The 27,211-nt window shown below is 41.0% G+C and overlaps 2 protein-coding genes across 2 annotated transcripts; both read right to left on the bottom strand.

Annotated features, from left to right (window-relative positions):
* Positions 1-5,777: 5,777 nt before the first annotated feature.
* On the bottom strand, positions 5,778-15,946 carry CDO1 (cysteine dioxygenase type 1). The gene is made up of 5 exons (XM_058043619.1): positions 15,702-15,946; positions 13,448-13,525; positions 11,327-11,484; positions 8,732-8,901; positions 5,778-6,540 (listed from the first exon to the last, which is right to left on the bottom strand). The coding sequence occupies exons 1-5, from the start codon at positions 15,881-15,883 to the stop codon at positions 6,511-6,513; spliced, it is 618 nt and encodes a 205-aa protein (XP_057899602.1). The 5' UTR covers positions 15,884-15,946; the 3' UTR covers positions 5,778-6,510.
* Positions 15,947-24,393: 8,447 nt separating this feature from the next.
* On the bottom strand, positions 24,394-27,169 carry ATG12 (autophagy related 12). The gene is made up of 4 exons (XM_058044370.1): positions 26,998-27,169; positions 26,718-26,854; positions 25,177-25,239; positions 24,394-24,821 (listed from the first exon to the last, which is right to left on the bottom strand). Exons 1-4 carry the CDS (start codon positions 27,167-27,169, stop codon positions 24,762-24,764), a joined length of 432 nt encoding a protein of 143 aa, XP_057900353.1. The 3' UTR covers positions 24,394-24,761.
* Between the last annotated feature and the right edge of the window lie 42 nt (positions 27,170-27,211).

A 27,211-nucleotide genomic window follows, 5' to 3' on the forward strand; every position in this document is an offset into this window, starting at 1 on the left:
GAATTTCTTCCTACTGTCTAATCTAAAGTTTTTCCCTTTCAGTTTGGAGCCATTGTCCTGTCACAACAGTTCCTGATGAAGAGTCTCTCTTCAGTTTCCCTGTAGGCTCCCTTCAGATACTGGAAGGTTGCTTTGAGGTCTGCACACAACCTTCCCTTTTCCAGGCTGAAAAGATTTCACTTCCCTAGCCTGTCTTCATAGAGGGCACAGTTGCTCTATAAAGAGCAAGTCCTTATATTTTAGCTGGCCGTGGAAAATTATATTTTTTTTGGCAGCAACAGGAATAAAGATTAGCTAAATTAATTGAAAAGTAGCAGAGGGTTTGCAACATTTTTGTAGAGCTACCTGCCCTGTCTGATAGAAGGCCACCAGCTTCTCCATGCTCAATTCCTTTCTAATTAAAGAACTTCATATTACTCACCTGCTACAGACTTCATACTGTAGGAATAAAAACTTTCAGGGGCTCAGATGCTGAAGCAGTTGAGGCTATACAGGTTACTACACAAAACTTAACTCATTTTGTGTACAACAGTCTAAGTCTCTCTAATGCCTATTACATGCTTCTATGAGCCAGGAATGGGGCAAGGGATATCACATTGCATATAAAAGGGCAACAATAATTTACATGTTTGTACTTTATGCATTTCAATGTCATTGAGAACCTTGAGACTGTTTTCCTACCTTGTTTAAGACATTTTACAATTGGAATGTTGCAGTGCTTTGCAAAATGCCTTAAACACTGTGTTAGCAAAAATTCCAAGTTTGGGAGTCTTAAAATCACTTAAGCTGTTTTTTCAAGTGTTTTGTGCCAACAGAGCAGGAGCCAGAATTCAGATTATAAACCTTAACATTCATTTTTGCAAGATATCAGAACTCCAAAATAGGTAGAAAAAATTAAAGGACCTTCTTAATCTCTGTCTACATTGCAATGCCTCAACAAAGTGAAGTCCAAAAGCAGAGATGTATGTTATTTATTTTCACTATGCTATGATGTAGGAAAAGCTTTTCCTCTCATACTTGCCTGCTGTCTGAAGACTTTAGTTCTAAATACTCCTGGTAGATGTGAAACTGGCTGTTAGGGCTTTTCTCAAGCAGCACCTCTTCCCTCATAAGTAACCATGTTCAGGGAGGGATATAGTTTGAAATCTCAGGCAATACAAGTAACCAGAAGTAAATACTCAATCCTAGTAATGGCTTTTTCAAACAGTGTAAAAGATTTTAATCTGGTTGACAACAGCACAGCTATTCTAACCTCGATTGGATAAAGATCTTGCCCAAGAAGGTGATAAGCTTTCCTCCAGTGTCTGAGTTTAAACAGGACTATTTTGCATATTTCCTATCAGGAAAACTTTTTTCAAGTGCTTGTTTTCTCCCTATGTGTGTTCTTGGTAAATGTTCTCGGACAAGCAGTCTCAGGCTCATTCTGAGCCCTAGCTAATGCCAGAGGAATAAATATGTGCCACAGGTCTGGGTGCCTCCAGTAGGTTTTTTCAATATTCCGGTGAAAAGTTCAAACCATGGGCTCTACAAGCATGTGTGACCAGACCTCAAGTGAACTTGGTCTTTGCAGTAGCAACAGACTGTCAGCATTTACAGAGTAGTTCTTTAATGTCCAGAACTATTTCTGCCCCTCAGAAATGTCTTTCTGCCCCTCCTTATGCTTAGGACATGCACCTTCAGGGCCATCCACTGAGAGAGGGATCAACGGGAGGTCTCTGCTTCTGGTTCCAAGAACTCACACAGCAATTCAGTAATTTTCTTAATGGAAAAGCTGCATACTTGTCTGCAGATTGAAACAAGGGAACAAGCATTTTTCAGCAACCTTATTTGATCAGAGTGCTCATAGTTAACAGAGCATGTTTTGCTGGGGGATCTTTTTCAAGTAGGGAGAGGAGGTTTCTTTCTCTAACTTTGACTCTCAGAGCTTCCCAAACAGTGATTTACAATGAAAATCAAATGCCTTGCATTGACAATGTGTTTTATAAAGCAAATAAAACAGAAACAAAACCAAAGAAAAAATAAAACCAAAAGATCCTGAGGATCTGATTTTGAATACTGAGTGGGAGCTGTCCTTTGCAGCAGAAATTTTGCTTTCTGGTCAGGCAATATATTTTTGTCATGGCAGCTTTGTGATTAACGGATCTCAGGGAAACTGGCCAGATCAGGGTAGCATGTGCCACACAATCCTCTTATGCTGTTCCTCTAATCATTATGAATTAAAGATGTAGGTTAATGATGTTTCGTCTCCTAAGAAATATCATTAATTCACATGTATCCCTCATGTTTTAAAATGTCCATCACCATGTGTCGACCAAACAGCTGAACTAAGCCTGGGAGGAAGCACAGGAGGCTGAAAGCATACAATAGACATGAAAAATAAACTAAAGCACATATACACTGTGTATATATATAAAGTGTATATACAGTGAACAGTATATACACTTTATCTTTGTGGTTCAGGAAAGAATTTTTTCCTACTGGAAAAAGTGAAGTGAAAATATAGTTGATTTTAACTTTATGTGTTCCTTTCAACCTGCAATGAGAGAGGAAGGAGGTACACCTTAAATGTCAAGAAGTTAAATTTTAAGAGAAAATAATGTACTTATCTGTCTGTACCAAAGGTTTCTAGTGAACTGGAGAGTAAAAGCAAAGGGGAGATGGATCTGTAAAAGACATAAGATGTTTTCATTACTTTTTGGAAAACCCCTCAAATGATTTTTGTGTGGCATCCACAAAAGACCAAATTGGTCAGAAGAGTTTGTCTGTGCCTATTTTGGGGGTCATTAATCCCTGAAGAAATATACTGTAGTCTTAAGCACCACAGGGTTCCGATATTTGAGATTAAATTATTGAGTAAAGCTTCATAAGAGCTACAAGTGTCAGAGCTAGTCTGGAATACCTGCACAGTTGATCCATGGTTGTTTTGTTTCCTTTACTAGAGACAGTGAATGGAATTACTCTCCATTCACAGAACATATGACTGATGTTCAAGGACAGTGAAATCTTTCATGAGCAAAGCTGGCAAGAGCAGAGTATATGGTAAGGTTGAAAAGCCCTGAGCTTCTGCTTGATTTGTTCTGTTTGTCTCTGCAAACAGTTACTGTAGGCAGGTCACCTCTTTTACCCTTGGGAAGGCTATATTCTTGCAACACAGCTTTCTCTCAGTGATGAGAGGAGTGTGAAAAAATAACTACAGGGACTTGCTAGTGAATAGCATATCTTCTATCTTTGTGGTTTAAGGAAAAAAACTTTGATGACAGAGGGGTTATATATAGGGTGGATTTTGGTTCTGTGTTCCTCTATACATCAACAATGGACAATGATGAACAATGTTAAAACATCAAGAGACTCAAGGCTTAAATAAAAAAATTGAACTGATTTGTGTATGCCAAGATTTTGTAATGAGTTAGACACAAGGCAACTTCAGGCTCAATTATCCGCAAGAACATTAAGAAACTCTTTAGGCAGCACGAGACCCTCTTTGAGAAACAATTTCTGCTAGAGGCCTTAGAGGTCCCAGATCTCAGCATATGAAGTAAAAGAACTGCTCACTTGCTGTTTGTAGGTAAGTGAACACCGCCTCAAACATGTCTCTAGTTTCATTGTTTCTAGCCCTTGTCAGCCACAGCCAAATTAACTGAGAGGGCCTTTCCTTTCCTGGAGAGCCCCCATTGACAACTTTTCCCTTGCATATGGCACGTGCCTTCCCTGTGGCTCTTGGCTATAGGGCCTTCCCATCTCAAACATATCTTTGATAAACAGTTTCTCTTCTTGCTAAATTTTTAATAATAACAACACTCCAAACAAAAAACACCACACCCTTGGAATTTGCTGAATTTATGTAAATATTGAGCTTCACTCCAATCCTGGCATTGCTTTGCCTTCCTATGTCTTTCTGTTGCAGCTCCTTCACTGAAGTCTTGGTTAATGCATCAAATCGTATTTAGGCTGAGTTCCTCTTGCTGTTACCAGCCTGGAAGTATCGAGGCAGTATCTCTCACCACATAAAGATCTTAGCAGTAACTCAGGTAACTCTTCAATTTACAGTGACACTGGTCAATAACACCTTTCAGGTAAAAGCATATGAAATGCTAAGCATCTGTTCATTGCCCAATGAAATCTAATTGTTAGTCTGCAGCATATTGCTACCTCATCAGATGGCCACTTAACACTATTCCAAACCTAAGGTACATTCATATGCTAGAAGATTTAATATGCTGGCTGTTAAGCCATAATAGTGTGCAAATACTATTTTGCTATTACTGGTTCCTGTGTTTTAAACAAGCACAAGTTACACGAGCATATTTGTGTGAGTGAAAAGGTCATTATGCTTCTCATTATATTACTTGATATTTGTTGACTGAATATTGCTTTTAGTAGGTAGTAGCTTTATGCTTGTGCTGTTCAGAGCACCTGATGCTTAACTAATGCTTAGGAAGTAGCAAATGTAGTGGCTGTGGTATGTGTTCTAAGGGCTCTGGACTCAATTAAACATTTCTCTTGAGGTTTCCTGTGTTTGTACCCTTTATGTTGGGCAGGCTACCTCATGTATGTTGAGGTACAGAGGACACAACTCCCCAGTAGCTACCTTCTTCTGAAACACCTTAATTCCTGTATTATTTCATGCAATGCATGATATCATGCGTACTGTGGCTAAACTGTACTTGGGACAACTCGTGTAGATTGTTGTTATCACTTCAGCCTGTATTTCCTCTGTTCCACTCGCTAGGCATATGAGTGACTAGCTGGAGTACTATCTGGGGCTCTGTGTGTGTGCATCCTAGAACAGCTAGCTGCTCTCATCTACTCTGCCTTCTTGGCTGTCTCCCTGATCTTCCATTCCCCCTGGCCTGACTGAACACGTGGCCTACAAGCTGTAAAGTTTGTTCTTTAATTCTACCTAGTAAGCAAAAGCCCAATTAATATGCTGTAATTGAAGTTAGTTAAGTGAAACTGCTTATTTTCTGCAGGAAGGATGAGGAGAACAAAAAGCACTGGGTGCAAACTGAAATACAAGACATTTTGTGTAAACATAAGCCTTTTTTACTGAAAAGGTGATAAAACACCAAAAGCCCAGAGAGGCTGTAGTGCCTTGGTCCTTGTAGATACTCAAAATCCGACTAGGCATAGTCCTGAGTAATCTGCTGTAGATGACCCTGCATGAGCAGGACAGCCAGACTGCCAGCCTCAGCTCATCTCTCATGCTGTCACACTTTCACAACAAGGCACAGGTTCATTCAAAAACACTCACACTGCTCAAATATTTTCTAAAAATTTGACACAGCCTCTCTGGAAATGGGGTCTCATAAAGTAAATATTTCCTGGGCTTGTCAATATAGAGGGAAATATGTGACTCAACCCAATACTGATAAAATTTAAACTGCTGTCTGACTACCCAGCAGTCACCTTCGAGACTAGGAGAACTGCTACACATTCCCTACTTAAGAATATGTTATTAACTGCATTAAATGAATTAGATAATCTCCATCACTCATCTTTACTGATTTTTATGTGTTTAATTACAGTTAACTCTTTTCAAGAAGGTTCTTTCCCTGTGACTAAATCTGGAGGATAAAATTAAACATCAGCACACTCAGTGACAGAACTCCCCCCAACTTAATTTGAGTCAGGATTCTTTGCATGTTTGACATACTGCCAACTTTTAAAAGTCTTTTTTAACAGCGTATTACTTGGAAAAAATTCATGAGGAATGTGGATTTTGGTAAAGTGTGATGAGTATTTTAGTTACAGTGAAAAAAAAGTTTAAAACTCTGAAATCAGTGCAGAAATCCAGTTTTATTTCAGTTTTCTTCTTCATTAGCTACACAGAATACTTTGAAATCTGGACATTAGCTGAATTAAGTATGATTAGTCTTCTTAAACATCAAATCTCTGTGGAATCAGTTTTGAAAATCATCATGCATGAAGCATTTCTCTGCTCCTATTTAAAACAGGATCTGACAAATTAAATTGTAAAAAAAAAAAAGGTAAAAAAATGCACAAAACTATCAAGATGGCCTAACGCATTAAAACCTAAAAGACTTAATTAAAAAAAAAAGGCACTGCTGTTAGTTGTATCTACTGTACTACCCAGAGGTACAAGTGACTGGAAGCTTAGAAGTTTATATAGTTACTAATTACATTGAAAGCATACATCCCCATAGGTTTATTGAGAAGAATCAGATGATGTTTAAAAACCCTATTTCTGATATTCTCAGCGTGATAACCAAGGTGGAGCTTAAAAGGCGCTATAATTAGACAACCAGCTACTTAATTCTAACAGTAGCCTAAGAAAAGGCATCTAACCTCTGAAGCAGGTTATGGCACTAGTTAGCTTAGTGTCCCATAATTGGCATTTGCTCGAGGAAACTGTGTGTGGTCTGGAGGGTGCCCTAGAGTACTCCGATGTACAAGTAATGAAATGGATCTGGCTGTCAGCCTTAGCCATGCAAGTCTTCTGTCCCTGGTTAAACATTCAGCAGGTCTTACGCAAACGCGTGCTGATGCTTCTCAGTTGTTCTCCTGCGGCACTCCTGTAGCCTAAAAGGAAAGAGGAGAAGTTGTTGCTTTAAGGAAAGAAACTGTCACTGCCTATTTCATGGTCTCGTTGTGTACCTTTGTTCTCAGAGTAGCTCCTAAAAATACCTGGAGTGTATGTTTTCAGTGCTCCTTGACAGAGTTTTGTAGAAGGCACCATGTGCCTGAAAAAGTCACCCCGTCTATTGGCTCTGGGTGACCACGAGTAAGCTCATGGCAGAAGGGACTGCTGAGGACTGCTTCCTACTTCAGACTCTCTTGTCTCCCTGATAGCCTGCTCTACTTCATTTTGACAGAAACTGCTGGAATGTCCAGCTTGGAATACAGGCTGCACACAGATACTGCCTCCCCCTGCAAAATTCCTGGCAGAAGAAACTGGTGTGCTGTGACACCCAACACAAAATCACATTTCTGTCAGTGGACTTTCCTATCAGTATTCTCATGTTTTGTACTTAAATTATGCAGTTACTCCAATGGGCAAGTCCTTTGACACACATACTATTTTTTTTATTAAGCCCGTATAACTTACTGTGTGTTTCCTGGAGAGTTAGTTAATCAAGAATTCATCATGGCCAGAGGCCAGAAATCACAAGGTATTTACATGTGTCTTTAATCCACAAAATTAAGACATTAATTTTAGATAAAATTAAAAAAATTTAAATTTTTATCTACAATAATTAAGACAAAGAGGAAGAACTGAATGTGCTTTTGTTCAGCCAATCTTCTCACTCATAAAAGACAAACAAATTACATTACTCTCTTGATATTTATAACTTATAGATCTCTGCCTCCCTGGGTCCTTCTGTGATCTGGTAAACAGAAGAAAGTTTGCTTTTTCAGTCTGTTCTCCAGAAACCAAGTCACTGAGACCAGAAGGTTTTTGTAGCATGAAGTCATTTAGGCAGCTGAGTGGTCCAGACTTTCTACCACCTTCTTGTTTAATGAAATTCCATTTAGAGAAATTCATGAAAGAGACCCAACGATTAAGATTTAGCTCTTTCCTGTAAGCCAGATCCACTGCCCCATAAATGGTGAAAACACTGCCAGATGGTTACAGATCAGAGCAGGGAAACACTCCAAGCCAAAATACCTAGTCTCACGTACTATCTTAGGTACTAAATATTCAATAAAGAATTAAAAGAAAAAGACAGAAAACAGACACTGAATCCTTGCATTCATTTTGTTCAGAATTCTTCCACGTTAATTACCCTTTAAAATCTGAACTATAAATTCAAATTTATTTCTCAAGGACTTTTCAAACTTGGGAAGGCTAAAATTTCTGTTTCAGCTGTTTGGTAATGTGGCAGGCTTCAGAGAAATAATTTACATGGTACTTGACAACTATAAAAAAATTTAAATTGATCTGACTAAGGACTCACTCTAGGAAACTCCTGAGCACTGAATTTCTAGCTTCAAGGAAAATGAAAGTGTTCAGTATCAAACAAAACTAAACAGTGTTTGAACATCTGTGGCTGAACATCGAGAATCAGTCTTTTCTCCACAGGTAAGTAGTTATTTTTCCCAATGCATGGAATAGTGCTGAAAGCCTGTTAATGTCTCCCACATGTTCCAGCTTGGTTGCTCCAGAAATGGTCTTAAGATTTCTTTCCTATCCAAATAAAATCACCCATTGCCCAAGAATGCAGACAACAGACAACTGGCCTACTCTTCCTCTCAGATCATGTCTTACTCTGTGAATATTGTGATTATGAAGAACTGAATTGATTAAAGAAGTATTTACAGTAAGCTACAAGGTTTAAAACCTCTTGAAATGTGATCCCTTTTGGCAGGACAGTTTAGGCAGGAAACATCACATCTGACTAATGCTGGCCAAAACAATGTGCTACTTCACACTTTCCATGGGCTAGGTTGTATTTACCATCATTTGTGGCCTGAAGGTGTTTAACTAGTAGCAGATGTCTCACTAATCCTCTCTGCTCAGAAGGAGAGGAAGGCAACAAAACAGGGAACTCCACATAAGGGAAGTGCAACTTGACCAATCAAAGAGTACTTGAAAACAGTTTTTTTCTGATCCAAGAGGGGAAGGCCCAGGAAGGGCAGAGGTGCTGACCCTCCTGCATGTCCCGGGGCAGGGTCACCGCAGCCTGTGCAGGCCGCAGGGCAGCCCCTTGAACCCAACCCCACAGCGCTCAGAGCCCAGGGCTGGGTGAGGAGCCCCTCATCTTGTACTTACGCAGACAGTCCTTTCTCCAAACTGGCTGTAGAAGGTCATCGTGACTTTGTGCTTGTGCCCAGTCCTCTGATCAAAGGTGTTGCAGGTGTCGAAGGGTGGGCTGTACAAATGCAGGCTGACAGCAGGCTCTGTGTGGCTTATGTTCTCCACACGGTGCAGGCCAATGGAGTCTACACCAGCAAAGGCACAAAATGGCAAAAAGAAGGTGTGTTAGCAAGAAGATCCAATGAGATCTCAATTGCCTAGAAAAAATACTTTTTAAACTGTAATTCATGAGCAAATAGGCATGGCCACACTTTTATGGGCAACAAGTAATTCAGTACAGGGAATTTGACTGGTGTTCTCTAGCACAGATTTCTAAATACACTGGTAATTCAAAATGTGTTATTGCCTTCCACAGTTCATATAATTTCTAGATTATCTGCCACAGGATAAAGGCCAACAGAAATCTCAAGAAAATTAAGGAAGACTGTACTGTAAATATTTTTCTAGCTCTCATTCCCAAAGGATTTCAAGCTCATTTATTTTCCTAGGAGACCTGTTGCTCTACATGCTTCAGAAGCAGGAAGAGGGCAAAAGCTTTTGTACTTCTTTATGAGTAATAAGGATATCAGTCACACTGAAAGTCAGCTACGTGCATTTGGGGCATGGATTTATGGGTAGACATATGGTATCTTCTACTGCAGGCATCTGTTTCCTAATGAATCCTTCCAGTTTATTGGTTTGGAGAACACATTTTTCATTTGCTTTCACTTTCCTATAAAGCAACTAATCAATAGTGACTGACACACTTCCAATCATGACTGAATAGTAAGCATAATCAAGCTGTTACAGAAAAATGTCAGGTATGAAGAATCAATCCGTGAAACAAAACATGTCCATTCTACACTAAAATGGAGGTTTTGAGTTACTTAAGAGAGACCTTGAATTTAATTATTTATGACTCTGCTGTAAAAACATAAAATAATGAATTTATGATCCTGCTGTAAAAACAGCTCAGGCCTTTGAACTTGAATTTGTTATATAATACCTGGACATGTATTGTGCAACATAGCCATGGTACCCTGAGAGTCATGAGTACACTCTTAAGTCTGATTGGAAGCCCAAAGTGTTGTTAACATACTTTGTTTAAATAGAGGATGTAGCAGTTGGGGGAAAGTCCTAAATCTTTGCTCATCTAACGGAGAACTCAAATAAACAGGGTTTAGTTGTTTCTGACCCTTATGTACAAGAGCAACAAAGAAGCACACAGTAGAATCATGAAGGCACTTGCTATCAATGTAATTATGGCAATCAGCACACTGTCAGTGTTTTCCTTCTGCTTGTTTAACATGTTCCTTTTAAACCAAAACATCTGTTATGAAACATGGCAGAGATCCAAACAGCCTCAGAGAACTGGATACCAAATTTTTTTTAAACAACTGAGGAAGCTTTGGGTAAGATGCACACAGGCTGCAGTTGTTTGCATTGGAAAGGACTGCATATGTAGGGAAACCTGACTGAGGTGGAGAACCCATGTCCCTGGCACAGGAGCAGCAGCAGATGTGTCAAGCCATTTCCTGCCCTATCAATTCAGTGTTTTCATTTAGCACGGCAAAGCTTCAACAGAGGGCTGCAGAACACCAGTCTTTCTCCTCAGTGCCCTCACCCTGCCTAAGTTCCTAACCCAACATGAGTCTCCCTCTAGCTGGGAAGTTCCCAAGGTCAGCCCCTCTAGGTGTGCTCTCCAGTGTTTTACCCATGACATGTAAAGCAAATGACCTCCTTGTCTGCTGCTTCACCTTTGTTCTGTTGAACTCAAAGTGGTCCAGCACAATGTGCAGGGTCTTTCATAGCACCAGCACACATTACACCCAGATTGCAACTCCAGGATGGTCTCCAGCAAAGCAGGAGGTGGTAATAGTTACAGGTACATGTGATGATGGCATGGATTTAGGTACTTAAAGAGCCTTACTGATGGAATCTTAGTCATTCGCAACATAGTGTATTTTTTTTTTTTTTTGTAGATTGGGAATTTCAGTTTTGCTCACACTGCACTTCAGCACTACAGCCTTTTGTTGATTTGAACAAGAAGTAGCACTGTCACAGGTTTCTGTTCCTGGCTGGTCAACTTATTTCATAGACAGTTTCTACAGTTTCACCATAAATTTTCCATGACTGAGTAAAAGGATTACTTCTTTGAGAACAAAAAAAAAAAAAAGGCAAGGTGATCAAGCTATCTAAACTTTGCTTCTCTTATTTCTTAAAAAAATGCTATACAAGTTTATATTTACAAGCAATTACACATAATCATCAGGGGCACAATACTAAAGGCTGTTTGGACTAGAGGAGATACCCAGTATACTATTATTATTATTGCTACAAGCAATTGCTACAATGTTTTAAGAGTGAGTGAAAAGCACATTTTTGATGCGGTTGTTTATTTTACTGAATCTAAATACAGGCTTGTGCAGAGTCTAAAGAGTCACATTCTTAAACTGTGCATACAGCCATAGGTATTATACTGTTAAATGTAGGAGACAAAAGCAGATGAACTCTTCCGTTAGGAATAAGACTCATGGACAGATAATTGTCAAAACAAGCTTAATATCTTACCATTAATGTAGGCACATTGATTTTCCCTCAAAACTCGTTCTGATTTCTTAGTCATTTCACCATTTCCTTTTTTCTCAGGCCATTCAAACAGAGTCTCCTTTAGATTTCCCTGGAGGATCTTCATAAAGCAGTGTGAGTCAGTGTGATCATGGATACTGCTATATATGTAAAAAGAATAACCAAACTCAGTGTGATACGCATATTTAATTTCAGAGCAAGACAGACAACATAGCATATTGTATGAGGACAAAACCTTAGAATGAAATTCCATTCCACAAGGGACGTGCATTAAGGGATGTCTACTTACACTGCTGCTATGGTAATATATTGAACTAAGTTCATATACAGCAGGATTTGGAGAAAAGTCAGATATTGGTCAGCCTATGACTTCAATATAGAGAACCACAAAGAAAGTCTGGAGAAAGGAGTAGGGCTGAAAATTTCTCCAGAATGCAAAAACTCTTCTGGGCCAAGAAACAAAACAATGCTTCTACCATGATCCCAGGAAAAGGCTGACATAAACTTGCAAGTATACCTGATCTCTGCAAATCCACCATGCTCACTTCCAAAATATGAAGAAATGAGCTAATGCTGCTTAACTTCTATAGCCCCTTTACTGCTGGGATTCACATGCATTGTTGAAAAAAATGCATGTGAATCCCAGCAGTATAGGGATATAGTACTCACTCTGAGAGTACTAAATGCAACCAGCAATACTAAGCTGTTAATTTCACTGGCATTTTCATGTTAAAACTCAACAGAATCTGGTAGGATTTGTTTGCTTTCTTGATCTCTCTTCTTGCTCTGAAGCATGTTTTATTTGCTACATTTAGAGATTACATATGGGTTAGATATTTAGTTTAGTATAGTTAGTTTAGTTTATTTTTCTTTTAGTGCAGGAGTAACTGTTATAGAAGTAAACAGGATTAGGACAAAGGGAGAGCTCTCCACTCATTGGGGCAAAAGAGAAGAGGGAATTTGACCCTCTGAAGTATAGCGCTAATAAGTTTCAATCAAAAACCTGGTACTTTTACATTACTGTTTCTATTCAGCAAAAATTAGGATTTCTTGCAAACTGAGATGCTGAGAGAGCAGGGTTTGCTTCAGGCACAGAACACTTCACAAAAGCCACTTTGTCATGGTCCTTCCAAATAACATGAGAAAATCTGACCTTCTTCTTGCAGGAAGCAAAACTAGCTTGTCTCAGTCTAGCTGTAACAAATGCCCATCCAACCTGAACACAGTTTAACATAAATTACAGGCTGTGTGGGAATAGCCTAGGAGGAGTAGAGGTGGTGAGCTCAGTTTCTGTATTGCTCTGAGTTTCATATTATGGCATCCTCTAAAGAATGCCGTACATGATCATTTGCAACAAACAAACAAACAAACAAACAAAAAAAAACCCGTTCCAACATCTCCTTAGCTTTTCTATTTAGATTTGAGAATATTCAGTCCAAAACCTGCATATTTGCTATTGCATTTTTTGCTTCAGCCCACACTTAGTGAAAGACCTTCCAAGAGACAGATCCTGCCCTGACATAGTGTAGGACAACACAACCAAGTGTACAGTCTATGCACATGACTTGGGAGGCCACATCAGCATTATGATCCATTTTGAGGGAAGAGATGAGATGCACAAACCTAGAGAAAGCCAAACAGTTCTGGAAAGGGGCTCCCTCCTCCCCATCGGTAGTCCTAATCAAAATCTACTTTTCTCATCTTGCCACAAGGCAGATTTAAAAACCCTGAAAGAATGAAGACTATTTAAACTGCACCTAGTCCTGCTTCTGAGGTCAGGTGTTATATGGGTCTGTTGAATGGGACAGGTTGAGCAGGGTCATATCTCTGGGACTAAAAACAGTAGAGAAGCTTAGCTTTTGTAGAAAAACAAAGCATTTTTGAAAGAGTGCTTTACAAATGGCCATGGACTACAAACTTGCAAAAGTTACAGCAGGTATTCAGGATTGCTATACTAATACAAGCTCTGCACTGATTACTTTCCAGACACCTTCTGATAGCTCCCATAGGACTTATTTATTTTTCCTCTATTTTGTATGACAAAGATACAAAAGATGTGGGGAATTTATATGTTTGCCAAAATCATAGTTTTTAAATACAAACCTGCCATGACCTTCACCCCAGCACAAGATCATCAAGTTGAACTTTCCATTTCCATTGTCCACAAGATTTCTTGTGTACCTGAAATACAAAATGTTTGCTCTTAACTGTACTAATATGTCTATAAAAGAGAAAATTATACAAACATGTTTATGGAAGAAGGTTGTGACATACAAAAACTATTTTTCTTCTCTTTTCTTGAAATGTAAGTTTTACTTAGAAAAAATGAAATTGCATTTATAAGTTTGGCATTTTTTGGTAAGAAATATTTTTCTGGGAAGGAAAAGGAATATCTAATATTTTGAATACTATTTCTTTTGAATTACACAGATGATTGGAGTTTGGGAACTGTGAGTCAGACTAGAGTGGTAGACAGGATCAAATCAAAATGGTTATTGAATGAAGTCACTTCAGCAGCTGGCTTATAATTAGAAACAGAGGACTGCAATGAAACAAGAAAAATACATAGTTACATTCTTCTGCAGCTCCTTTTCTGATATTCTTGGCTTTCCTTCTCTTACACAGAACTCATTTGTACAAAGCCAAAATAACAAAGAATGAAGATGCCAGACTTCCTGCACATGGTCCTCCCACTCTGTTCCTGAAAGTTCCATGTCTTGTATTGTAGCATTTTTGTGTGGATAAAGCACCTGTGAGGGACGTTTTGCAGCATCTACTTCTAAACAAAGCATTTTTGTGTGGATAAAGCACCTGTGAGGGACGTTTTGCAGCATCTACTTCTAAACAAAGTTTATTAGAGCAAAATTTCTTTTCAAATAACATCTTGTGTTTGTTTCCTTTTACTCTCCTTTAAGTTTTCCCTGAACTCTGATCACCTTGTTCAATTGAAAAGTCCACTAGAGAAGGGATTTGGATTTTGCTCCAGCTTCCCATAGAGTGACCCTTCTGATCTGGGTCTGATGCTATGGTACAAGTAGCTCAGTGAGAGACCTTCAGATTTAATTTTAGCAGTAGCCATGAGTATTTGCACTTTGCCAAGTAAAGAAAATATTTATGCCTACCATGGTATGCCTCAGTCTCACCTGAAAAATGCAAGCAAGGGCACACAGAAAGTGCATTGATGTCAGTTGAATACTTTCAAATTAGTATCCCCATAAGTCCACTCTGTTTTACTCAAGAAAGGATGCACATAAAGAACTACTTTCAAAGGAAACATCTATATCTATACAGTGCCTCTCAGTGCATCCACAATGTGTACATATATTACGTAGACTTATTTCTCCTATGATGTCAGAAAACAATTAATCCATGCTGGCATTTGACAAGACTTCTCAAGCACTGTTATTTCTGTGCAGGTCTGGCTGACAAAAATAAATGTACAAATACCAAATAATAAATAAATATATAAATAAAAGGTTGCCACAACCAATGTTAACACATTTTGTTTTCCTGATTCTTGGTTTCCTATGTTCTGTTACAAATGTCATTATTTGTTCCAAATGGAATATAGTCACAGAGAGGTGAAAGGAGGCTAAAAAAGTCAAGCTAGAATGTCACAATGCCACAGTTAACAAGAAGTTTTGAAGTTTGAGGTGTTCGAGTGGGGTTTTATTTCTATGTTGGTATTTTAAAGAAAACACTCGAATAAAATCCATTTATCTTGAAATTTAAAACAGCGAAGCCAACAGCGGCAGACATAAATCAGTCGCTGGCAGAGCAAGAGGAGTTAGAACCTCAACAGGTATTTTCCTTCCAGCCGGTGAGCAGCAGCAGAAAGCCTCGATCTGCCCTGCCCCGGGGCAGCTCCCGGCCCGCCGACACGGCAGGGCGCGCAGAAGGCACCGGCTCGGCCACAGACCCCGAGCGCGCCGTGAGTGCTGGTCCCTCTGCGCGCCCCCCGCGCTTCTCCCGGGCTCCTTCTCCCCACCTTGCGGTTTATCGCTTATTTCGGGGTCTGCGGCACGCCGCTGTGTCTGCCCGGGCCATCGCGGCCCCCTGCCCGGAGCGGGAGCGGCCGGGGGCCGGGTGCGGGGCCGCCGCCCGCCCGAGCCGCGGGGCCGCCATTGGCCGCGGCCGCTCCGCCCGCTCCCCGCCCCCGGCCCCGCCGCGACCCCCGCCCCGCGGCCTCTGCCCCGCGGCCCCTCGGCGCCGCCGGAGGAGCTGTCGGCCGGCTCCAGGCGGAGGCGGGAGGGGCTCGCCCGGCGTCCCTGCTGATCCCGGTCCCCGTCCGCCGCTCTGCCTCGCCGCGGCCGCCGCTTGCGCGGCCGGGGGCTCCCTGCTCCGGGGTGTTCTCTACCTGTACTGGTCGAACTTGGCGTACTGCAGCCACTCCTCGGGGTTGCTCTCGTACGACTCCATCAGCGCCTGGACCTCGTCCACGCTGACTTTATCCTCGGCGAATATCTGATGGAGGATACGGATCAGCTCCTCCAGGCTCCGCGCCTTCCAGGTCTCCGTCTGCACCGGCTGCTCCATCATCGCCGGTCGCTCCCGTGCCGCCTCCAGCCGCTGCCCCGGGCCGGCCCCCGCCGCCTGCCTTTATGCGCCGGGAGGCACGGCGGGAGCTCACCACCGCCCCGGCGGGCGGGCCCGCGGACAGCTGCCCGTCCCCGTCCCCGGGAGCGCGGACACCGACCCTGGCGGGCGGGAGCAGCCGGAGGCGGCTGCAGAGGCTCCTCCACCGCCCGCTGCTGCTGCTCCGCCGGAGCCCGGGCGAGGCGGGCAAGGTCGGGCCGGCGGGCGTCTGGCGCTCCGGTATCCCGGCGGGGGAAATAGGAGAAGTGGCTATCGCTGCCGGGCGGAAAGCATCTCTCTCCCTCTGTCGGGGAGTGCGCTCTGCCGCTGCCTCCGTTACTCACACGTTGGTTTGAAAAAATACATCTAAAAGCTCTACTGAAAGCAAAACAAGACACACAGCTATTTCAAGCACACAGAAGATTGCTGCTGGAGATTGCTTACAGACAGCCTGCCCATTGATAGTGCTGTTTCTTGAAAGCCAGTGCACTCTGCAGGAACAATTAGGGCTGCCGTAACCATTAGCACTCAGAATGACACCGAGAAACAGTGAATGGGACAAAACAGACTGTGCTAAAACAACAGACCGTCCTCACGCCCCTCAGTCTATCCAATCTATATACTGGCACCAGAACAAGTAGATACCACACCAGCCGTCTTCCTTCCACTTCAGCTGTTAATGAAATCTGTTATTAGTCTGTTATTAGTTGTAATTAATCTGTTATTACTTTTAAGAGCTGTTATTAGTCATGAATTCTGGCAAATGAATTCACTATACACCATAGAACACTATTTGAAGAAAATCCATCTATTCTTTCTTAAAGAGAAAAAAGGTTCAGCTCTTCAGGTTTGCCTTATGATATGGCTCTGGAAGTAAGCAGACTGGTGGTGTGGGCTGCTGTAGCTCTGAGGCTCAAAGGTGCTCACAACATTGGCAGCTTGCAGTTTCCCTTACAGACAGTTTACCTTAAGGGATTTTTAGCACACCTGCATTCTCTTCCCTCTCCCTGACCTGTACGTGAAAGTACAGGCATGACAAAAAGAAGTGCCATTAATAAAGTGAATATAGCTTGAGAGGCTGAATGAATTTCTGACTTCTCTGCAGTAGGGAATACTTTCCCAGTTTTAAATGGAGCTGGAATCTAGCAAACTGGAATTAAACACAAATCAGTGTACTGAATAGGTACATTTTTAGCCATCACTCCAGAACCTCTCCTGGCATACTGAAAGCAGACCCTGCTTTAACAGTATTTTGAAAATTATTGTTGGTATGTGTGTGAGAGAAAGAGAGAGAAAACTGCAATAATTTCAAGATTTTTTTTAAGGTCTGAGAGAACCTAAGACTATCCCAAATCTCTTAAACACAACTCTTGTGCTGATCTCAGCAGCCATGTCCACTCTTCTGGGCCAAATGCAGGTAATGAACAAGCATATCACTTCCCTAGGTAACTTTTTCAAATTCACAATTAAGAATGAGTCTTATTTCTTAACAAAATTTGCCTTTGTTCAATGTCAGCTCTTGGTTGGTGCTCTCCAAGGATTAGACAGACAAGTAGCACATTTTTCAGTAGACCTCAGAAGTCTCATACAGCACCATTAAAACTGCTGTAGGTTACAGAGAGTTAGAATTAGTGTGAAATACCCTGTCTTTTATTTCAAAGGCAGAATTCACGTTCTTTTGGCAGCTGCTGGAAGCACTGCCCAAAGGAATAGAACATCTTTCAAGAATAAAATGTAAGAATCACAATTATGGGTTCTGAAATGCAGCATGAGGTAACTTTTCAAGTATTTTTTGTCTTATTCTGATATTCACAGGATCTGACAGAAACTAATTTCCAGCAGCTATATTTCTCTGTTTATTTGTACACTTGTGCTTGGAGGTATTTTCCCTGGTATTTAAATCCAGGGGAAAAATAGTTATGCCACTGCCGTTAATCCCTGACACTTCAGTACTTTGATTCCTTTGCCACAAAGTTGATGAGGTCATTAGTTAAATACTGCTAGTAAAAGAACATTTTATACCTCCCTCTATTACAAGTAAGGGATCAGGCTGGATCTACCTACTGCAGTTTACAACTGCTGCTGTTTATTATAGTTTATATAGTTATACTTTTTATTTGCTTCTATTCAAAAGTGTTTACAGTTTTTAATTTGGAATTGTTCAACCTACTTTTTGATCTCCAAAACGTCTACAGGAGTTGATTACTTGACTGACTGAACACCATTAGGAACAATATTTATGTCTCTCCAACTTGTGCTTTTGCTTATGCCCTATTAACAGAAATGGCACAAGGGTCTGAGCACATACAGCAGTTAACTGTCACTGAATATTCAATATAAAAAAGAGAACACTGAAATCCACACAGCAAAAGAACTGTATTTACATTCTCAGTTGTGATTCTGCATAAGGAGACTGCAGGACTTTATGCGCTTTTATTGCTGGAAATCATACACCTGAAGAAATGAACTATTATATGTATTTCTCAAGTATCCTATTAAAAACTTGTCTTGGAGAACAGGTGTTTGGACTTTAACCACAAAACCTTTGCTCTATGTACAAATGCCGAAGCACTCTGCTATTACCCAAAAGACAGGTATAAGAAAATCAAGCAATCATTTGATGTGACATCTAACTCCAGGAGACACTTACTAGCTGAAGTGCTCAGTCACTTACTGGCACATCATCTCCTACTGGGGTGCAGCTCACAAGGTTTCTCTCATGCTTTACTGAGGAAAATCTTCAAGTCAGATCAATGGAATTATCAAACTGCAGCATTAGACACTTTGCACCATGTACTAGGCCTGCAAATGTAGCTTGTGACTGTACTTTATTTTATATCTTGTAACTCCAAATAAAAATTATGAGCTAGTTGAAGGTGGGATCCAAGATGTCTACATGACCAGACTCTTGCAGCAAACAGCTATGCTGTGTCTCTTTGGTCTGTTAGCCTGGCCAGGCAATAGCACTTCAACACCCTCATGGGTACTTACACCTCCTCTTCCAGATGAAATTATTTCCACCCCTTTTACTAAGTCACCTCTTTGTTAGGTCTCTGTTCACCTAAGTTTCTGATGTTTGTAGAGGGTTCTAAAGAGAAAACCTGGATCAGCAATTGTAGTGCAAGATTTGGGGCTACATGACTCAATGTAGTCATGAATCAATGTATCAGTGCAGCTGTCCCTTAGTTGTATAAAGTGAGATTGATCACTCAGTATGCAGGTGATCTTTGATGAATAACTGCTGCATGCACAGCAATTCTCAAAAAAAGCTTGAGAGCAATTGCATCAAATATCATGCAGTTAAACACCATCTTCAGGCTAAAAAACATGAAGTAAAACATGAGTGAAATGAGGATGCCACAAACAAAATCATGTAATTCACTGAAAAAACCAGCAACTACTAAAGGGCATGCGCTCTGCTGAAGGTAAAAGCAAACTCCAAACAATGCACTGAAAAGCTGTGTGGCATTAAACCTCACACCACAGAAGGGACTCTTGGAAGAATCAGTCTGATCCACTTTTGGTGGGGAATGCATATGCTATAAATAAAATACAAAATATTGACATTTTTCTCTGCAAGAAAGAGACTTAAATAAATTTGTGGTCTTTTAAAATTTATGATATTTACATGAGAAAGCCAAAGTACTGGCTAGCCTCCACATTAGGAACATTGCTGTGCACTTTTATGTGGAGATCTTTTTTCTTTCTTTGAGGGTTCCCATTAGGAGCTCTTTAGGGTTATTAGTTCTGTTACCAAACAGAATTCAAGGGAAACATCTTTATCTGCTTTAAATCACATACTGATATTTGCAATTGGAACATGTTAAGTCAAACCTTTTTTTTTAAGGTTAGGCCCTCAATGCAATTATATTTTAATGGCACATAGTGTCAGTCTAATTGATATATACACATTATATAATTTTCATGAGGAATCATTCCATAAGAAGATACAGAGCAAGGATTCCAAGAGTTGTGTACTTTTTAAAAAAAAATAAGTAATGTTCATCATCTACTTTTAATAAAGTAAGGTATGATGGTGCCAAGACATATAGCTAGTACCTTGCCACCATCTACATTCTGCATATTTAACAAAAAATGTTGCTGATTGTGGCTATTGGTAGGCATTTAGGGCCTATCAATTTAGTCATTTAGAGACAATTGCATGGAGGGAATGCAGAGGAATAATTTTTAAAAAATTCCTAGATTGTTCTTGAAGTTTGAAGAGGGACCATGTTTTTTGTCCCAAAGTTTAATTCTTCTTATTGCATATACAAGGGATGAAATCTCACCTGAAATTTCACCTGTGTACTGAGCAACAAGTATCCCAAGGACTGATCCCTGGCACCATCACTCATTGATGAAATCTGTTCTGTGCAAGGGCCAGCTTGCCCAGAACAGATTTCATCAATGTTATTTACCTCCTGAACTCTGTAACAGGCCGATCACATCCCATGTGCCCACCAAAAATGGTACCTTGCCAGTTCCTGAATTGAGCACAGGCCAAAACCTGTGCCAGCAAGTGTTCTAACAACCAGCTGTACATATGACTGGGCTACAGTGTCCCAGAAAATTTCCTGGCACTACCAAGTCTAGTGACATAGATGTAGTGTGACAGGCTTAACATTAAGCCTTTAACATACTCATTTTGGTCTCAGTCAAAAATGTGATTCAACCTTTTTTAACCACCTATTTTAGGAAGAAACAATCTCTAAATGAGCTTTTGTCGCTCTAATTCTGACTAAAAGAGGCATCTGACATCTCACAACGTTTTTGCTATTAAAGCAAGACCAAAGTGTGGGGTTTTGTGACGTTTAGCTTTGGAAGCATATTAAACATGGTACTAACAAAGCTGAAGCGTGGTCTTTGCAAACAAGAAATGCATTTTACAGGTTTTCTTGTCAAACGTTTTTCTTCTCATGATGATCCAATACAAAACAAGGCTGAAAACCTTTTATTTTTTTAATGCACATTGAATTTTATACAAGCTTGTAATAGTCACAGTCCTCATGAAAAACTCCAGAGTTAAAGGAATTTTTTCTCCCCCCTTTTTTTTTTCTAACCCTCAAGATCAAGATGTTGTAGTAAGATAATGTCTTTAATAACATTTGTATTATATCTCTGAATAACCGAGACTTCAGGGTAGTCAAGAGCAACGTAAGCTAAAAAGCTGTGCAAACAAGCAGAATTTGATTTGCAAAATGAGAATGAACAGTGACAATCGGTAAATAGAAGCTGCTTTGGCATTGGAAGGAGTTGGAAAAATGGATGTGTGGATTTCCAGCCCCCTCACTATGACTTTACTGTGTATCAGTATATTCAGGTTTGAGTTGTGGGGATAGTTAACACAGACACATCTTCTGTTAAGATCTAAGCAGTAGTTTTCTGAGACTTTAAAGTCCTGGAAATGATGACATCTGCTCAGTATGCTCACAGGAGGCACAACTGTGTATTTTATAATTTCACTCTTGATGTAACCTAAGTTTCATTTAGCTTCTTCAGGTTTCCATGTGCATTTAAGACTAGTTCAAACTACAAATTAGAAATCTATCATTAAAGCTAGTCTCTAAACCATTATAATAATTAATAAAAGTAGTGTCTCACAGTGTGAAGGGTTTGCATCTGGTGAGTATTAACTTGAAACAGGGTAAATGAATTTTGCATAGAATTATTTTTTAATATCAGGATGTTGTGAAGTACTAGGTCTTTCATAAAAACAGTGTAGTAACTTCCCTTTCCAATACTTATTTCTCAGTCTTTAAAAATTATTTATTGATTTTTTTCAATTTGTTTTTTTCTGTTAATTCAGCAGTTACATTAAATCAAGTGAATTAAATTACATTACAAATATTGGCAGTTTAGTATAGTAGCGTATCGGTTGAGCACAAAACTCTGAGTAAATCTAGACTTTAATTTTTTGTTTTGTACAACTCTCACTGATCTGTCCAAGAGACACTCTTTACTTTCATGCCCTTTTTCTCCCACTCTAGCAATTGAAGTCACTTAAATGACACCAAATGCAAAGAACACAGCTCATGTTCTACCTGGGCTTCTTATGTTTCCAATTTACTGGAAATACTCTTTTCAAAGAGAAAAGCATATCAGGACAATCTATGATTTTAGAAGCTATAACTGTCCCTTTTTAAAATAGGAGATTCAACATGTCTCTTGCAAGTTCTAAAAGCAATGTACTGGGAAGCAATTACTTGTTTACTTGACACATAATTTACTTGAAATGTTTGCAGTATGGTTTGTTACTTAAGAATACGAGCAAGGAAAGTTTTCTGCCACCTAAAATCACACCTCAGCTCCAGACGGAGTCCATGGTCCACAAAGAGCTACCAGAGGTAAGTACTGACCACCTCCCTGATGCAAGGTACAAACCCAAAGGGAAAATGTCAAAAAGGAGGACTCTCTCTGTAAAGAAGGTACGGAAGTTACATGGGGGAATTAGCAGAACTGGAGCTGGCAGTCAATAAAAGGAACAGAATAAAGGCAGCCGCTTAGGAGCATTGAGAAAACAGAAAGCAAGGGCTGGATCAGTAAGTACTCGCTGTATACTGGTAAACTAGACCCCAAGAAAAAATTACTTTGGGTTGGAAAGAAATTAAGAGCAGAAAAATGCTGAAGCAACCAGCAAAAAGCAAGTACTGTTGAGGGAACAAGCTGAATCTTAGATAAATGAGTAATTCAAAGCTTCATGATTCATTTATCCAGGTCCAAAAATGCATGTGGTAAAGGAGGAAATCCAGACTATTACTATGGGTTTTACATTATTGGATTATCACAATTTGAGGAATTGAGGCAAACGATTTTTTATTCAACTTCAGAGGATAAAAATTATTTATAAATTCAGCATAAATGACAACCTTCTATAATTAGTTGGCAGACACAATGCCCTATAATTCTTCAAGATCTCAATGTCTTTTGACTTTCTAAAACCAAAACACAACGCCCCCAGTACACACACACATCAACCTTCTTGCATCACTTCTTAAGAGCACATTTGCAGTTTATCAGTAGTTTCATTTGTTAAGTTCAAGTGAGGTGAAAGGCACCAATAGAACATTCTTTAAAGAGAACCAGACTAGTAGCTTATCTTAGGTAAACATACTGTCACACGGGAGAACAAACTACTTATATTTGTAAGGCCAGCATGTGGACATACTATGAAAAAGATTGAAAAAGAGTCCTAGATAAAACTATGCAAATACCTTTGTCCTTGTGTACCCTCTAGTGGCTGTCGAGGTTATGCTGGCGTCACAGTAATTAAGCAGGCAATGTCCTCAACCAGACAGAATCAGAGTGCTTCCCTCTGCAACAGCTCTTTTAAAGAGATGGAGATTCAGGAGACCAGGGTTCTGAGCAGGCAAAAGTATGGATATTTGAAGTTTAAAGTTTACAACAAATTCTGCCTTGTTAGTTTAATGAAGTGAACCCAAGTTTTCCACTTACAAAGTGCCAAGATACATCAAGCAACGCATATAGCAAGCATTCAGAGCATGTGCCTGTGTAACAGCGGCATGTGTGCACGCTGCACGCAAACTGTGGCAATGTCAGTAAGTTAAGCTGGGTATTACTCTTCCAGGTGGAAAAAAATCCAATACACAGGCTGCAGAGACTACATAAGAGCCACTTATGTATGAAATACCAGTTCCAGACTACAGTGAAAACATTATTTAAACTAGAAATGGCTGTTTTGTCTGCATGTGCTGAAGAACTGGATTACATCAGGGACAAAAACTGTTATCCAGTATAAGAACATTCTCCAAGCAAACAATTAACATTTAATTTGGTTCAGCTTAAACAAACACATAAGACTGTACAACAGACACTTCAAATAAACCCACTAAAAATCTCCACCCTCACACCCAAACTCCCCAATAAATAAAAGCAAAGGTCAGCCCCCTAGCCAAGGTACAAAGTCCTCTCAATAATGGAAAAAACCTCACGTCAATTCTCACTGCTATGATTTAGCAAAGAATATAAATTGCATGCTACTGTTTAGTGGACCACACAGCTGGTAAAACATGAAAATTAACAACAGTCAAAAAGAGAATATATAGAGGTTTTAGCAGCTCATATCTACTTTTTCAAGAACTCTAGGTGCAACATGCAGCTACGTCATTCAGCTAAAGATGCAAGTCATTAAGCAGTGTAAGAAAAAACAGCTTGAGAGCTGCTGAAGTGTTGAGCCTTCAACAAACCATTACCAAATTTGTGCAGGAGGGAAGCATTGTGAGGCCTCTCATAATGTGCCATCCTAAATTAGGTACTCAACTTACCAACAGGATGAAGGCAAAGGGTGGAGTAATTAAACTAGATAACAACGCCTATATATTACAAGAAAAAAAATTAAAATACTGTCTTGAAATAATATGAGATAATGCACATTCAAGATGAAGATTTCACAAAGAACAGGATGCACGCCACAGATGTACAACACATAAGAAATAAACTGAATCCCAGGCTACATGTACAACAGACATTACTTTTAATAAAAAGGTTCTCTTATCTTCAGTACAACATATGGACAGAGGTGTCCAGTCAGTCCTGCAAACAACTGAAAGTTTCCCTTCAGATACAGCAATTAAGTATTCAGCAACAAGAATGCTGGCTCTACTGTACATGGCAAGTGCAGGTGTTTTTTCTGTATCCCACATGTACATCAGAAAAAAAGCCATGTGATCGTATAGCCTAACCAGGTCCTTGCTCATTCATCTGCACCATATGTTCATAGGCAGCAATGCAAAAATCCCTCTTTCTGTGTGTTTACAGCTTGAGTTTAAGTTAGTCCTTTCTCCGTTTTTGAAGAGAAAACCTGAACAACTGTGTGGCCAGTCATTCATCCCCATGCCTGAGTTTTGCAATAATGTAGTACAAGCTTGCCATCACTTCCAAAACACTGCAAGAAAAACAAAAAAACAATAGCTGTTACAATTACTTATGGGCTAGCATATACATGAAGCAAAACAAAAAGTCTTCCCATCAGATAAACATGTCATGGAATATGGTCATGAGAAAGCTCCCCATTACAGTGAGAGGCATGGAAACACACTGCACATGAAGGAACGCATTTCCAGAGACTGCATGAAGTCACATCTCTTTGGACCCCGTTCACACAGAGCAGTAAACATTAATTACGCCACAATTAAATGCAAGCTATTACTGCTAGGGGCAGTGGGAGATTTCAAGGGCCCGAGGTGTGCAGGCAAATCCTGCTAAATGCATTTGGAAAGGATATTCAGGATGAAAGTTACCTCATAGAGGGTCCCCACTTCCTGGTCTGGAGACGGAGCAAAAGACTGGTTTACGTATATGAACTGCAAGAAAATGAGGGAGAAGAGATGGAGATAGCACAGGATCCCACTGGGAACAGAGAAGAATCATTCTGCAGTCAAAAGTTCTGCTATTAATCTTTAAGCATATAACAGAATACGACCAGTTACTATCATTTTCACTTCAGTGTGGAGGAGCAACAGGACTATGAGGAGTCCCCTCTATCTGACCAGCTGACCAAGCCAAAGTAAACGTGCTGACTTCCTTTTCCTGCAAGCTGACCCATTACTCTCCCATACAGCTGCACAAAGGGTTCAGCTCTTGCTCTTATTTCAGCCCAAACCACTCACTCACTATTCCATATTTGCTCAATTAGAATGGCCAACACAGAAATAAGAAACATCTTGTTCTATTTTCAAGTCATCCTTCTAACTTCCTGCTCCAATAAATACATTTACATGTATAGGAGCTAATCTCAATGACAAAGAGGGCCTTGTGATCTGCTGTGTGGGGCAACAGTGGACACTGGGGTATCATGTGCTATTTCCTAATAAAATATATAAAATTCCTAGGGCTTTGTTCTTGAAGCATAGCCTTAGGCTTCAGCCACACAGGAAGGCTACATGCTCCTGGGTTTTTTTGTGCTGAGGTAATAAGATGATAGTCACGGACTCCAACTGTTGAGAATGTCCTTGGTCAGCATCATACTTATCACTCTTCTTTAAAATATTCAACTATGGAAAAGCAGATCCCTCATGATTTCCAGGTGAATCAGAAGGCCAGTGCATTTATGCCTATATACTTAAATAAGATCTTCCAAACAAAGAATAGAATGAATTCGGCTACACTTTATAATGAGGCTAGCTTTAACTGCGTATCTTCAATAAAAACTTTGGACTGTACTGAGAGTTCACTGCAGAAAAACAAAATCAGTGCAACTGTATTTCCAGCTCTTCCAGTATTATCATGAGGCCACTTCTCCAGGAAGGAATCCATAAATAACACTGGCAATCTGCTGCCCAAGGACAAACACCTCCCAACTCCCCATTTTAAAAGATAATCACTCCTATGACAGTAGCTGAACTATTTTAGATGTGAGTTCTGAAGGAAACAGACACTCAGATTCAGGAAGCTGATCCCAAAAACCTCTGGACTGCTTCTCCAATACTCTGTCTCTATACCTAGTTCCACCAGGTACACAGCGCCTAGCAATGTTTCCCTGGGACACACGGCTGTCCAGCGTGCACACAGCTCTGCCTGACAGACACCGAGAAATACAGACACTGCAACAAGCCCAAAGGCCAGGGCCGAGCACACCCACGCTGTGCTGTACATACCCACAGCGTACTGCACACACCCACAGCTCGCTCTATATTACATCCTAACTCTACTTGGAACAGTTCTCTCGGTGCTGCTACTCCAGGTTTCCTGCAGGCAGCTGTAGCCTAGATTCCGACAGCGTCTTTGCAGGTTTGACAACGCGGGCCCTGCGCACTCAGCCCCGCCCAGTGCCCGCCCGTACCAGCTGCTCGGACGCCATCAGCTTGAGGAACTTCTTGATGAAGTCCACGAGGCCCTGGATGGTCCGGGTCCGCTCTACCGCCCACTTCTTGGTCCTCATGATGGGGGTGTCGCCCACGGCCTTCAGCAGCACGTCAACTGCGGGGAGCGCCCGCCGCGTCACAGCGGGCCCGTCCCCCGCCGCTCATAGGCCCGCGCCGCCCGCCCGCGCGGCCCATTGGCCGCCACACCTGCCCGTCACCGCGCCCGCCCGCCCCCGCGGAGGCCTCCCACCCCATTACTTTTCTTTTTCGCGTCGCCCGCGGGCTCTTCGGTGCCCGGCGACCCGGCCGGGGGTGGGCCCGGTTCGCCGGGCCCCGCCGCGGTCCCGCCCTCCGGGGCCTCCTCCCCGCCGTCGCTCCGGCTGCCGCTCTGCGCAGCGGCGGGCGGCGGCTGCTCCTCGGGCTCCGCCATGATGCCGCTGCTGCGCGGGCGGCGGGAAGTGACGCCACCCAG

The sequence above is a fragment of the Melospiza georgiana genome, chromosome Z (assembly GCF_028018845.1).
Source record: "Melospiza georgiana isolate bMelGeo1 chromosome Z, bMelGeo1.pri, whole genome shotgun sequence".
Taxonomy (NCBI): domain Eukaryota; kingdom Metazoa; phylum Chordata; class Aves; order Passeriformes; family Passerellidae; genus Melospiza; species Melospiza georgiana.